Source organism: Monodelphis domestica, chromosome 5 (genome assembly GCF_027887165.1).
Source record: "Monodelphis domestica isolate mMonDom1 chromosome 5, mMonDom1.pri, whole genome shotgun sequence".
NCBI lineage: Eukaryota > Metazoa > Chordata > Mammalia > Didelphimorphia > Didelphidae > Monodelphis > Monodelphis domestica.
Window position 1 is genome coordinate 280606043 of NC_077231.1, and position 14424 is coordinate 280620466.

Below are 14424 nucleotides of genomic sequence, written 5' to 3' on the forward strand. Positions count from 1 at the left end.
CATGCCTGTTTTTTAGAATTGATACAATGAGATGCTAGGTACCTAAAAGGGTCGGGCAAGTTTTCTCTTAACGAGATTAGTTGACTCAGCTGTGTTTTCACTGGTTCAGACCTACTGAGGAGATTAGTCGACTTAGCAGGAATTCAGATGGGCAGTCCTTTGGAAAATGTCTACAGTGATTGGTAGATGTAAGGACTTAGGGGAGGTGACATAGGAGAAAAACCCCTATATAAGAAAAAGCAGAATCTCTTGAGAAAAAAATCCTTTTGGAGGATCTCTGATGAGGATCGCTTGGGAAGAATCTCTTGAGAGAGGCTCTGGAGAAGGGAAGCTCTTGGAGGACAATCTCTTAAGGAGGTCTCGCTGGAGCTCCTCTGAGGGGACTCTGTCCCTCTGGAGGCTCTGGAGAGAGGCCCTTTGGAACAGTCTCTGGCTGGAAGGCTCTCTGGTGAAGTCAGCTGAGATGGAGCTGGCCTGGTGTCACTAGAATCCTTGCTTAGACAGACCTTGTGGTGAGTGATAAAAGACTAACTGACTGATCTCTCTCTTAAGACTCAGGTCTAGGCCATGTTGGCTTAAGGCCCTTCATATTTATTTCCTTTTTTCTCTCTTTCTCTCTTTTCTTTAATTCCACATTTGTATTAATTAAAATCTCTAAAAAACCCAGTTGACTTGGGTATTTGAATAATTGGGAATATATTCCCTGGTGACCACCTTATATTTGATTTAAAAACCAAGACACTGTAGTGAAACATATTTTCTGCGGTCAAATTTACTCACCCTCTCTTATATCTATCACAATTTATATCTTCCACCATTTTAACTCACTACAGTTTACAACATCACTCTTTTAACTGTTACAGTTTAAGGCCTTCAACCATTTTAAATCTAACAGCCTGGAGATTCCAGGGACCCAGTCCTGGGTTCAAATATGGCCACAGACATCGCCTAGCTATAGGACCTAGGCACACCACTTAACCCCAATTACCTAGCTCTTATCACTCTTTTGTCTTGGAACCAATATCTGGCATTAATTCTAAGGCAAAAGGTAAGGTTTTAAAATAAAACCTATTGTGTGCTAGGCACTATGCTAAAAGTATTTTTACAAATTCTAACTCATATGATCCTCATAATATATCCTGTGAGGTAGGTGCTCTTATCCTTATTTTACAGTTGAGAACCTAGGGCAAATGGAAGTTAGGTGACATATCCAAGGTCACACAGTACCTGATGTTGGATTTGAACTTAAGTCATCTTGACAAACCCAGAATTCTATCCAGAACTGAGACATCTGTTGCCTCTAATCAAGTGATTATATTGGAAAATTGTTCTAATGTCAAAGAAAGGATGAATAAAACTCTTTTTTGAAAAATTCAATTGTGTTTGTCAATTAAAAATATTTTTTTAAAGATGAAGAACGAATAGGGGTAGGCATAATAAAGAGGGAGTAGGTAAAGGAATCTTTTAAATGCTATTTATGACTTGTCTTTTTCTTTTACCCATACATACAAAACATTTTAAATGGGTTTCTTTGATCATTTGCCAATATCTCTTAGTCCTTATTTTGTGGAGGAAAAAAAAAGCTTCTCTTTCCAACTATACTTTTTCAAAACTGTTTTTAAAAAAGAAAAGAAAAAAATCCTAGTAATGAATCATGATAAGATTCTAAGAAAAAAGTGATTATCTTCCTAGGCACACTAGGTGGTGCTGCCACTATACATGGACATTTTTACCATTCCTTCCATGTTCTCCAGCAGTATGAGTTTATTGCTGAAGAAGAGGAATGAAAGTCTAATGGTACAATTGAACAGCTCTCTGGTGTGATATACACATAGACACCCAAGATCACAGAGCCAGTAAGAGTTGAGAAAGAATTTAAACCCAGTTCCCTCCTGCCTTGCTGAGTCCACCAACTACTTATCTACAGCATATGATGCTTCTTTTATGTAATATTTACTATATATAAGTAGCAAAATTATGGACATAGAAGACAGTTACAAGTCAACAAGCATTTATTAAGAACCTACTATGTGCCAGGTATTGTGCGGTGTTATAAATTTAACATCCTCTGAGTCTAATGTGTCTTTTGATGGTCAATCCTTACCCTCCCAATGAGTCTGGCTTCTTTTTCAGAGTTTTACTCTATCTCTATCCCCTAACCCACTAAAAAGCACCTAAAATCTGGCCGTAGACACTTACTAGCTGTGTGACCCTGGGAAAGTCACTTAACCTCAATTGATTAGCCCTTACTGCACTTCTGCCTTGGAACTGATACTTAGTATGGATTGTAAGATGAAAGGTAAGAGTTTTGGTTTGGTTTGTTTTTAGTGCAATCTGATAAAAGAAGAGGGAGATTCCAAAAGGCGGGAGAGCCTTCCAAATATGGCGGGAAATCAGGGCGGGAGGAGTGATGTATATAAAGAACAGCAAGAAGAGGAGCTTCACAATAATCCTGTTTCACAACCCATGTTGTGCATGTTGTTATCTCCATTTTTAAAAAACTCAACTTCTATCTTAGAACTAATTCTAAAGCAGAAGAGTGAAAAGGGGGAGGGAACTAGGGGCTACATGACTTGTCCAGGGAAAACAGCCAAGTAGTGTCTGAGGACAGATTTGAATCCAAGTCTTCCCAGCTCCAGGCTTAGCACTCTATCCAATGTGCTGCCCCTAACTCCATTCTAAAAGATGGGCTCCTACCCTCCCCCCACCCCAGCCTGAATTCAATCTGCTTTTCACCTGTTTCTGTCTCCTTAGACAATCTGCTGCCCATCACAAATTAGCATTTGTTAAACCTCTTCATTAACACTGGACACAAGTCTTGGCAGCAGCAAAAAGGAGGACACATCCCAGGCACATAACTGAGGAAACAGCAGTGCAGTAAACCCAAGCCAGCATTAATTAAAGGCCTGAGAAAGAAGGTACTTCTTTACTCCCATGCTGAAAAAGCACTCAAGCACAGCACCCCAGCAAAAACAAGGGCCCTTTTTACATGATGTCCAGCCTCCTTTGTCCAAATTAATTGGGAAAGAAAAAGGAATATTTTGCTGCTTCAGGGGGAAATGCTCCTATCCCACCTCTACCTCAGGCCTTCCCTTGAAAAACCACAATGATTCCTCAGCCTAATTTTGGGCAAGCTCATGCAAGTAGTACAGTTTTTAGCAGTGAGCCCTTCTGGGTATTTCTCAGCCTAGGTTTACAGGAGAGGCGGATGGAAAACATTAAATTGAAACAAAGAATATGTAGTGAACACCCATTATGTGCAAGCTTTCTAGTATGTGCAAACTATTGGGCTAGCCGATGTCAAGTATACAAAGTAGTATGAGGCCCAAATGTCCCCAACTTGAAGGAGCTAACATTCAGAAATAAGGAAATCAGAGATAGACTGGCAAACATAACCAGTTCTCCAAAGCTATATACATGTGCCAAAAGAGAGTATAGAGAAGAGCTCTGGGATTTCCAAGGAGAGGGAGGAAAGGGAAGGGAAGGGAAGGGAGGGGAAGGGGAAGGGGAAGGAGAAGGGGAAGGGGAAGGGCAAGGGGAAGGGCAAGGGGAAGGGGAAGGGGAAGGGGAAGGGGAAGGGGAAGGGGAAGGGGAAGGGGAAGGGGAAGGGGAAGGGGAAGGGGAAGGGGAAGGGGAAGGGGAAGGGGAAGGGGAAGGGAAAGGGAAGGGAAGGGAAGGGAAGGGAAGGGAAGGAACATCCTTTAGAAGAAGTGGCATTTGAGATAGGTAATGAGAAAAGGCAGGATTCTAGTAGGTAGAGAAGAGGGAAGATGTTTAAGGCATCATGAATGGTATATGGTCCAAGGCACAATGGTGGGAAAGGAAAAGCATGTTTGAGAGCAGAGGACAAACAATGGTTTGGCTGAAGAGAAGAATACATGGAGAACATTAGAATGGAAAAGTTTCAGGGCAGGGAGCTGGGGGGGGGGGGGGAAGATAAAGATTAAAGAGGACACTGAATACCAATTCTGAATACAATCTGAAAGTTTCCAAGTAGGAAAAGGAAACCATGAAAGCCCTGTTTTAAGAAAACTAATCTGTTAGTAGTATACAAAATAAAATGTAGTGGGAAGAGACTTCAAGAAAGAAGATGAGGAAAATATTGTAGTCATTCACATATGAGGTGATAAGGGCATGGACCAGGATGGTAGCTATGGAAATGGAAAAGAAAAGGGAGGATGCAAGAGACACTGAGAAGGCAGAAACAAAAGGGATTGGTGACCCATTTCCAAGTAAGTCATAGTGGGGGAAAAGAGAGGGAAATATCAGTGATGACTCAAGTTTAAAGTCAGGGTGCCTAGGTGTTAACAGAAATAGAGAAGTCAGAAGAAAGAGCCAGTTTAGAAGAAAGAAGGAGGAGGGCAAGAGTGAAGATGATAAAATTCCATACTCAAAAAAAAAAAAAAGACGTACTGAGACATCACAGTGGAAAATTTAAAGGGAGAATGAGCCCTTAATCCAGATCTAAAGGGCCAAAACTTAAAGGTTTACACCATTGTAAAGGACAAATATTTTGTTAAATCTATGAAAATGTTTTCAAACATAATAAGGAAAAACTTAACTTTATCTTGATGACGGTAGGCTAAGGATTACAATATCTTATAGTTACATAAGAATATTATTTTCCAAGGATGTTCATCTACATATTCTATGAGGAAAAGGGAGAATATTCCATTTCTGATTCATGAAGCTAGGAGTGAGAGAAGGAATCAGGGAATTAGCATTCATTATTCTTGTTTATCTTTCAAAGAGGACCAGTGTGATATATTGACTCGCTCTCTCTTCCAGTCATTGCAGTCCAGTGGCAAGACAAAAGTTAGGACAGCCTGCAATGGTCCAGAGTGAAGTGGATGACTTTGGCTTCTTCTCTGTCCGACCAAGCTCTAGGAGTTCCATTGCATCTATATTAGCTACCTTCATGGCCATGGACCAAATTGTTCTCATCTGCCCATTCTGTTGGAAGTCTTCACCTGCTTGGGGTAAATGTCCCCTTAACTCGACAACAGGTTTGAGGTTTATTAGTGACACTCAATCTGGTTTAACCTGTTTTGCAGAGATGGTTTTTACCAGGATGTAGTCACTGTGCATGCTATAGCTTCCTGGAGTCACAGGAAACAGTTGGGAAAAAGGTGGACCAAGCTGCCCTGAAAAGGGCTCTACAAGCCCTCACACCAAAGATGCTAGTCCTCCCTGAGGCATTTATTAGCCTAGTATATCCCAAGCTCTGTGTACTAAGTGCAAATGATACAAAGAAAGGCAAAAAAAAAATCTGTATTCTTGCTCTCATGTTGCTCACAAGCTAATAGGGGAGACGATATGAAAAGAGTTATGGGCAAACAAGGTAGGGACAGGATAAACTCAAGGAGGGCTGGGAAACACTTCTTGCTAAAGGTGAGCTTTAGCTGAGATGCAAAGGAAGCTAGGAGGCAAAGACAAAAGGACAGAGTTCTAAGAAAAAAGGGACAACCAGTGAAAGTGCACTGAATTGGAATAAGAGTTAGAAAAAGGAGTTGTATGTGAGGGACATAGCGAGGAGGCTAGTGTCATTGGATCACAGAATGGGAAATGGTTAACAAAAATAAATAAAAAATAATAGAACAGAGATAACGTTAATATGTTCTTTTCTAAGTCAATAGCACACCAGAGGGATCCTTTTATATAGTTTGGTGGCTCTATTTGCAGATACCAGCGCATTCAAGTTTGGGGGAGTATTATAGAAACTGGGTGGCAGCTCTCAGATTTCTCACCTGTAGGCAAATGGAATATTCATGTAATTCATTAAACAGATTCAATTGAGTTATTCAATAAAATTGAATTAGGAATCTCATATGTAGTATTTTTTAAAAGGACTCAATTTCTAGCCTTGGCACGGATACCTTTTTTCTTAGTGTTAATTCTAAGATAGAAAAACAGCAAGGGCTAGGCAGTAGGAGTGAAATGACTTGCCCAGGGTTACACACTGAGCCTCAATTTCCTCAGATGTAAATGAAAGACCTCCTAAATCCCTTCCCACTCTAAATCTGTGGTCCTATAGCCTGGTTCACATCCCTATTGACATTTACAGGTTTACCATGGGCCAAACTGTACGCAACCTTTCAGTTCCCCCCGGGAAACTAAGAACAAATAGTCTATCTGCTTTTGCAGGGGAAATTCCTCACACATAAATTCTCAGGTTTTAAGAATCAATCACTAATAAACATTGGTTAAAACAAAAAACAAAAACACTGAGCCTGTTCATTTATCAGCAGTCTGAGGGAAAGAGCTTAACACTGTCTAGTTCAAGCAAAAACAAACTGAAAAAGACTTGATTCTCCATGGCTGCTTCCTTATTACTTTTTCTTTTGACAAGGTCAAAATTATTCAATCTAGGGATATGGAGGGGCAACAAACTGACTTCTGGTACTGGAGGAGTTTCCATAAACAGCTATCTAAAACGTATCATTTGTGGGCGATGAACAAAGAACAGGAATGGGAAGGGAAGAATTTGTTATTCTTTGATTAAAGGTTACATACTTTCACTCAGTCAAAGAATTAGAGTCTGCAGGCTGATTCTCTTTTTTCCCACTGGATAACTTGTCTATAAAGATTTATCTTAGAATGAATGAAAGAGTGAGTATTCACCTAGCACAAAGTGTCAAGCACTTTGCTAATTGCTGAGGTAACAAACAGAAAGAGTAAGATAGTCCCTGATCTCAAGGAGATCAAATTCTAAGAGAAAGAGACAATGCATAAACAAAGGAGGACCCAGCAGCAGGGTGGACAGAAAGGCCTGGAGTCTGAAACAGTATTGGTGTGCATCAAAACTGTCCCTGAAAAAATATGTTAATCACTAAAATATATAATGATTAATTTCAATTCCTGAAACTTTAAAAAGAAACAGTCAATAAATATTTATTAAGCATCAACTCTGTGCCAGATCCTATGCTAATCACTGGGAATACAGAGAGGGGTAAAATCAAGAGTGACAATTGCACTTCCATGGTTAAAGAAATAGGAAGGGTTTCCAGATCAGGGGCTTTTAAATAATTCCTACTAAAAGGCCCTTAAAAGTCACAATTTCTGTATAAGAACCTCTCCTTGTATACTCAACCAATCTGCTGGAAATCTTGAATGCTAAGGATAAAATGCTTATTTACTTTGGGATGGGAGTCATGGAGCCCTAAATTCCCACCCACCCAATGAATTCTGACTTATCCATCCAGGTCTGGCTTAGCCTATAGCCACCAGGGCTGAGACATCTTGGGTGGGAATTGTAGAAAGAATCCATCAATCATTTCATTACTAACATCTTAAGGGAGTAGAGAAGGGTATCTGCACTTCACGAAGAAAGGGGCAGGACCTCAAGGAATTTGAAAGTTCAGCATATTTGGATTTCTCACCACAGGCAGAATTTGAAAAATCTTGGGAAACTCCAAGGGACCAATCTCATTGCTGTAGAGGCGAAGGAAAGGCAACAGAGAATTCTGTTCTTTCTGAATTCCCTTCCAGTTTATTTCTCCTTTTTTTGTCAACAAATATTGAATGCTTACTGAGATTAACAGACCATGGCTGACATTTTGGTGATATAAATATGATTTAGGGAGGACCAAGGTCTGGACTCTTCCCCTGCTAACTCTTCCTAATCCATACATGTCACTGACCTAGGATATCTTGATCTCTGCCCATGACAACAGCAGCAGCAATAATGACTAGCCTTTCTACAGCACCTACTGTGTGCCAAGCACTATGCCAAGCTCTTTACAGATATTATCTCATTTGATCTTTATAACAACCCTAAGAGGTAAGTGTTTTTATTATTGCCATTTTACAATTGGAGAAACTGAGGCAAACAGGATGGGTGACTTGCTTGCTATAATCACATAGCTAGCAGGTATCTGAGGTGGGATTTAAATTCAGATCTTTCTGACTCCAGGGCCTGAGTTCTATTGAAATAAAACACAAATATCATTTAAATTCCCTTAATATTTAATGCTATGCAGTAGGGTACCACCTAGCTGCCTCCATTGAATGATCTGAATGATTTTTTCTAGTCTCATGGAACTTATTAAAAGGATAGAAAGTCTAAGAAAGGGTCAAAGGGAACCTTAGAGATTCCCTACATCAAAACCCCTCATTCTCAGAGAAAAGAGGTAATAAACTTACTTATGATCATTCAGTAAACTAGCTAGTAGCAGGAGCCATGGTAGAACTCAGGTTTCCTAACTCCTAGCCCAGTAGTATTGCCACTAAGACACAAATAACCATAATACAAAGCTCTTTGAGACCTTTGAGAGGTCCCTTCTGGCCAGAGCAACAGGGAAGGCTATCGTAGAGAGAGGACTTGACCTTTGAAGAAAGGCCTCCAAGAATGGGTAGGATTTCACCAGGCATAGATAGGGAGAAGAGGACATTCTAACTGGAATAAAAGCAAAATCTCAGCAAAGACTGAGCAAATAGTTCCCAGGCTTGCCATCATTAATTAACCCAAGTAACCCCATTCTGTAATATAATATTTTCTTCTACAACCATATTTTAATTGAGTGGCACAGTACAAAGAATGCTGGATTTGGAGAAAGAGAATCCAGAATTACTATCTTCTCCCTGTATGACTTGGGTATTATTATTATTATTATTATTATTATTATTATTATTATTATTATTATTATTATTATTCCCATCATCATTATTATTATATTACTTGACCCCTATAAGCATCGATTTTCTCATCTATAAAATGAGAGGCTTCTAGCTCTTCCTTCTATCTTGAAATTGAAATTCCTATCATATTTGGACCATAGCACTTTCAAAATCTATTACCTGGAATTCCATAAAGTTCCTTTTCAAATCTAGGACTTTTAGTAGCAGAGCTGGGATTTGAACTCAGGACCTGTGGCTATAAATCCAGAATCCTTCTCATTGCTTTGGGATATAAGAGGACTACATAGCAGTAGAATAGATGAGAATTGAACCTAGCTCTCCTTATTTCAAATCTAGAGCTCCTCCCACCACATGCACACCCCCAAGCCCAAAATAAAATAAAAGATTACAACCCTGTATCCTCAAATAAGTTACCTTAGATCAACTAAGAACATTCTACAGGTAAAAGGGCAGATCAGTACAAGACATAAAAAGAAGAAACTGTTGTCTCCATACTGCCCTACTAAGAACACTCAGAAGATAACTTAAAAAAAAAAAAACCCATGGTCAGTCACACTTACCAAAATTATTTGTCCTTATCAGTTTGGGCTGAAGTCGTACCAAAGAACTGGTGACTAAAGGCTCACCAACCTGTGCCACTAATGCCATGGGCAAAAACCAAAAGCAGAGAAACACTGAGACACAATCTCAAAAGCCCAGACCAACGGGGCAAAGCTTCCGAGTCGGACACCAGCTGAGAAGCAACTACCTCCTGGCCCCCTCCTCTGCCTTTCACTTTGTATGCTGGGGCAGGTCTACAGAAACTGAGCTGTTCGAAGATCACAACTGGTTACATAACTCTGGGCTATACGCCCAAATTCTCTTCTCGGCACTCTGTCAAACCACCCCTAACAGAAAACCGGGCACCCAGAATAGGACACAACTAGCACATAATATTCTGGTGAGGAAGGGTCTTTGTGGTGCCCTGCTTCTCCTTCCCATGACTAATCTCTCCCCTTCCCAACTAAAAACAAAGCCACTCCACCATTCAGACCTCGGTAGATGTTGTGATATTATTTGTAATCAAAAGCCAAATACAAATCTGGTTTTCTAAAATGTTCTTTGCAGAAATTGCAAAAGATCTAAATTTATATATTCTCTCTGGTTTTTTAGCTTTCAAAACAACCTGTTTCCAATACTAGAAAAATTTCCAATATAGAAAAACTAGAAGGCATCACTGACTATTTATAATGAGCTAGGGATTACCTGTTTCAACCCCAAGGGGTGCTAGTTGGCACCATGTATAAGGTGCCACACCTGGAGCTGGGGATTCATCCTCCTGTGTTCAAATCTGGTCTTAAACTCTTACTATCTGTGTGACCCTAGGCAAATCATTTAACCCTGTTAACCTCAGTTTCCTTCTCTGTCAAATAGGCTGGAGAAGGAAATGGCAGACCACTACCATATCTTGGCAGAGAGAATCCCAAATGGAGTCATGGAGAGTCAGACATGATCGGAAAACAACAAAAGTCCTTATCGCATCTCACCTTCTACTGTATTTGATGCATAGACTATCATAGACAACTGAAAATGACTGGATAATGACGATTTCAACCCACTCCTTTTAGAGATGAGGAAAAGGAGGTTCAGAGAGAATTGCTTTGGAGGTGCAAAGCTGGGACCGACACACTGATTTCTTGACAGGAAGCCCAGTGCTATTTCCAGTCATAGACAGATCTAGGGCTAAATGGGATCTTACGAAGAGTAATCCATTTTGTACAGTGCTAAAAAACACTCTTCCAAAACAAGAGAGGCAAGTGAAATTTTACTTACCAAAATATTGTAATAAAAATAAGCTTCATTTCTTCACTTAAAAAAAAATGACAGTTCCTCCCTTCCCTGAACCCTGACTTCTCAAGGGGGTAGTCAAATTCTTCCCATTTTACAAAGGAGTAAACTGAGGACCAAAGAGATTAAGTGATCTGTCCAAAGTTACCAGGATCTGAAGTCAAGTCTATCCCCCAAATTCAGCATTCTTTCTATTCTATAATGCTGCTTTGCAATGCCTGCCTCCCTCCTTTCTCTTTCTCACAAAAAGCTTTTCTCACAAAAAAAGGTAACTCTAACCCTAACTCATTGAATTGTAGAGACAGAAGGGTCACTGATGAAGAAGCCCAATTAATTGACTTGCCCAAGTTCACACAACTAATCAGTGGCAGTCTGAGCCAGAATAAGAACCCAGATCTCTTTCTTTTTGTTTTTAAACCCTTACCTTCCATTTTAGAATCAATACTATATAATGGTTCCAAGGCAGAAGAGCAGTAAGGGCTAGGCAATGGGAGTTAAGTAATTTACTCAGAGTTGCTGGGAAGTATCTGAGGTCAAATTTGAACTCAGAACCTCCCCTCTCTAGGCCTGACTCTCCATCTACTGAGCCACCCAGCTGCCCCAAGATCTCTTGACCTTTGTTGTTACTGTTGATCAGTCCTTTCAGCTCTGACACTTTTTTTTTAAACACTTATCTTCTGTCTTAGAATCAATACTGTGTTTCAGTTCTAAGGCAGAAGAGCAGTAAGGGCTAAGCAATGGGGTTTAACTGACTTGCCCAAGGACAAACAGCTAGTTAGTGTCGGAGACAAGATTTGAACTCAGAAAGACGAGTCTTCTTCCTTCTAGGCTTGGCACTTTATCCACTGTGCCACCTAGCTTTCCTAGGGTTCTCCCCACTCTATCATACAGCCTTTCTGTTCCTTTTTAAAGTGACTAAAAATATTTTAATCAGACTGCTATGTCAGGAAATTTTTCTCCTTAGAGCAATGTGGTGAAAATCACAGGATTTGGAACCAAGATAACTCGGTTCTTTGCCTAGCCCTGCTATTTATTATCTGGGTCACTTTAGGCAAGTCTCCATCGTCCTCATCTATAAAATGATGGCACTAGATGACCTCAAAAATCGTTTTCATCATCTAAATCCTAAGATTCCATCTCAATTCCTCATCACTTTTTCAGGGGATCATTTGCCTGACATTGATATAAAGAACTCCCTTTACCCAACACAGACAGTATCTGCCCAATAATGTATCATCTTACCAGATGCAATGGGTCAAAGCTGCCCCTGGGACGCTAATGGCCTCAGCTTCCCTGTCACAGCTTCATTCCCCAGTTAACCTGGGGTAGACCCAGGACAAAGCCATTCCTGAGACCTAAATGGCCCCTGGCTTCCTGGATGCCATGCCCTACTCTCTGCCCCATGGAGTCTGGGTCTCTCAGACTGTGGCTAAGACTAATACAAGTCACAATGCCCTGATGACTAATGACCAGGAATTTCCAAATGGAGAGGAGACAATATCCATATCCATCCAGAGAAGCTAAGAGCTACTCATCATTCCCTTGTTGTATATTCTTACTGTGTTAGATCCTCACCTCGCTGCTTTTTTAGCTTCCTTTTTATGTCTTATCTTTTCCCCATTTGGGTGCTCCATGAGGGCAGCAGCTGACTTTTTTCATATTGGATCCCCAGTCTTAGTACAGTGCCTGGCACGTGTTGCTGATGCTATCGTTCTGTCATTCTTTGTTGTATCCAACTTTTCATGACCCCATTTTGGTGTTTTCTTGGCAGAGATACTGGAGTGGTTTGCCATTTCCTATCCAGGTCATTTTACAGATAAGGAAACTGAGGCAAGTAGAGTTATGTGATTTTCCCAGGGTGACATAGCTAGTAAGTATCTGGGGCCAGATTTAAACTCAGGTCCTCCTGACTTGAGAACCAGAGCTATATCTACCATGCCACCAACCTATGCCTGGCCCATAGTTTTAAGGACAGTCATTTTCAATTGTATCCAACTCTTCATGACCCTGTTTTGGTATTTTCTTGGCAGAGAAACTAGAGTGGTTTGCTATTTCTTTCTCCATTTTATTTTACAGATAAGAAAACAGAGGCAAGCTAGATTAAGTGATTTGCCCAGGGTCATATAGCTAGTAAGTATCTGAGGCAGGATTTGAACTTAGGTTTTCCTGACTCAAAGACCAGTTATATCCACTGTGCTACTTAGCTATGTCTGGCACACAGCAGGCTCTTTAACAAATGTCTGTTGACTCCGATCAACAAATGCTGACTTAAATCAAATTGTTTACCATCTCAGAGAAGGAGAAGAAAAGAAAAAAAATTTAGATCTTAAAATTTTAGAAAACATATGTTGAAAATTGTTATTATATGCAATTGGGAAAATAAAATATCTTTAAATTTAATTTTAATTAGAATTTTAATTTAATTTAATTTTTTAAAATGTTAAATGACTCTAATCTCTCTTCCTTCCCAGCCATCAAACAGGTCTGACTGTCATCCCCCTACCCTAAACCCTGTTGCTTAAAGGATCATAAACTCTTCTCGTTAATATTTAAATCTCTTCATAGCCTGACCCCTTGCTAGCTTTCCAGTATTCTTACATATTAATTTCCATCCTGGTATTCTACTGTCTAGTCATACTGGCCCTCTCACTGTCCTTCTCACATGTCACTCCTCCATTTTCCATCTCACCACTTCTGAACTGGCTGCCTAGGATGAACTCCCTTCCTCCTCACTGCCCCTTCAAGATTCAGCTCCACCAAAATTCTTTATTTTTAATATATCTTTATTACTTATTAAACACTTTTCAATTCCATGTTAAAAATTTTAGTATTTATTTTTTTAAATTTTGGTTTCAAAATTCTCTTCCTCCCTCCCACTCCTTAAGAAGGCAAGTCATATGCTATCAATTAAACATGTGAAGTCATGCGAAACATATTTCCATATAAGTCATGTCTGCACCAAAAACCTTTTTTTCTGTATAACCCCCCTGTCAGTCTGGGGAAGCCTATTCTACTGTGGTTTTTTGCCGGCATTCGTAAGTGAAGGAAATACTCAATTTTACATAGAGTTTAAAAAAGGTGAAGATGCAGAATTTTTTTTTGGCCATCCAAATTCACAGATCCCCTGAAATCTATGAATCCTAGTTTCAAATCCCCCTCCTAACTTCCTAAGCTGTTAGTACACTTCCTCCCCCAAAGCATCATTGTACTCACTTTGTACCTTTTATGAAGTATCTACCTATGTTTTTCAGAGTGTCTGCTCCTTGAAGGCAGGGCAGGTTTTTTTGTCTTCATATCCTCACCTATTAGTATAGTGCCTCAGCCACTTAAATGCTTGTTAATTGAACTGACACTGAACCAAGTCAGGCTTTCAGGAGCTTACATTTTATAATGAATTAGCTAGAATTTGATCTCATCTGGCAGCCCATGGAAGCCACCTTTCTGAACCATGATTTGCTTCCTTAGAGGAAGTCCCCATATCTACAGTCTTGTAGATTCTTCAAGATTTTTTTAAACTCTTACTTATATTATGATATTAATATAGATTCCAAGAAAGAAGAGCAATAAGGGTTGGGCAATGAGGATTAAGTGACTTGCCCAGGGCCACACAACTAGGAAGAGTCTGAGGCAAGGGCTTCTGATCTCCATGCATGGCTCTCCATCTTCTGAGCCACCTTGCTGCCTCAGATTCTTCAAGTACTGAGCACAGAATTGATGAATATACTAGACAATCAATAAATGATGACTGGCTGATATGCAATGGTTCTATGCCAGAATCATTTTGACAGGCATTTAAGTGGTAGAAAACATGGTACATTACAGTTTTCCAAATCAATCAACCATTTATTAAGGACCAACTGTGAGTCCAAAGTCTTCCTCCAATTATTTTTTATTTCATGTTCAATTCTGCCCACTGTGGCTTCATGCTTGAAGTAACTTTAACCATCCCTGCCCTCTAGG

The 14424-nt window shown here is 39.9% G+C and overlaps 1 protein-coding gene across 6 annotated transcripts in view; it reads right to left on the reverse strand.

Annotated features, from left to right (window-relative positions):
• The window catches only part of TRAK1 (trafficking kinesin protein 1), a 257382-nt gene that overhangs the window by 135426 nt on the left and 107532 nt on the right, over nucleotides 1-14424 (reverse strand). Inside the window, exon 1 of one of the 6 annotated variants that reach the window (XM_007505048.3) lies at nucleotides 9198-9541. The exons of 2 other annotated variants lie outside the window; for them this stretch is intronic. In XM_007505048.3, coding sequence (XP_007505110.2) covers nucleotides 9198-9285 — 88 coding nt within the window. In that variant the 5' untranslated portion in view covers nucleotides 9286-9541. Of the gene's footprint in view, nucleotides 1-9197; nucleotides 9542-14424 lie in introns of those variants that run through there. 3 more of the 6 variants (XM_007505049.3, XM_007505050.3, XM_056800224.1) reach the window with 3 other exon arrangements.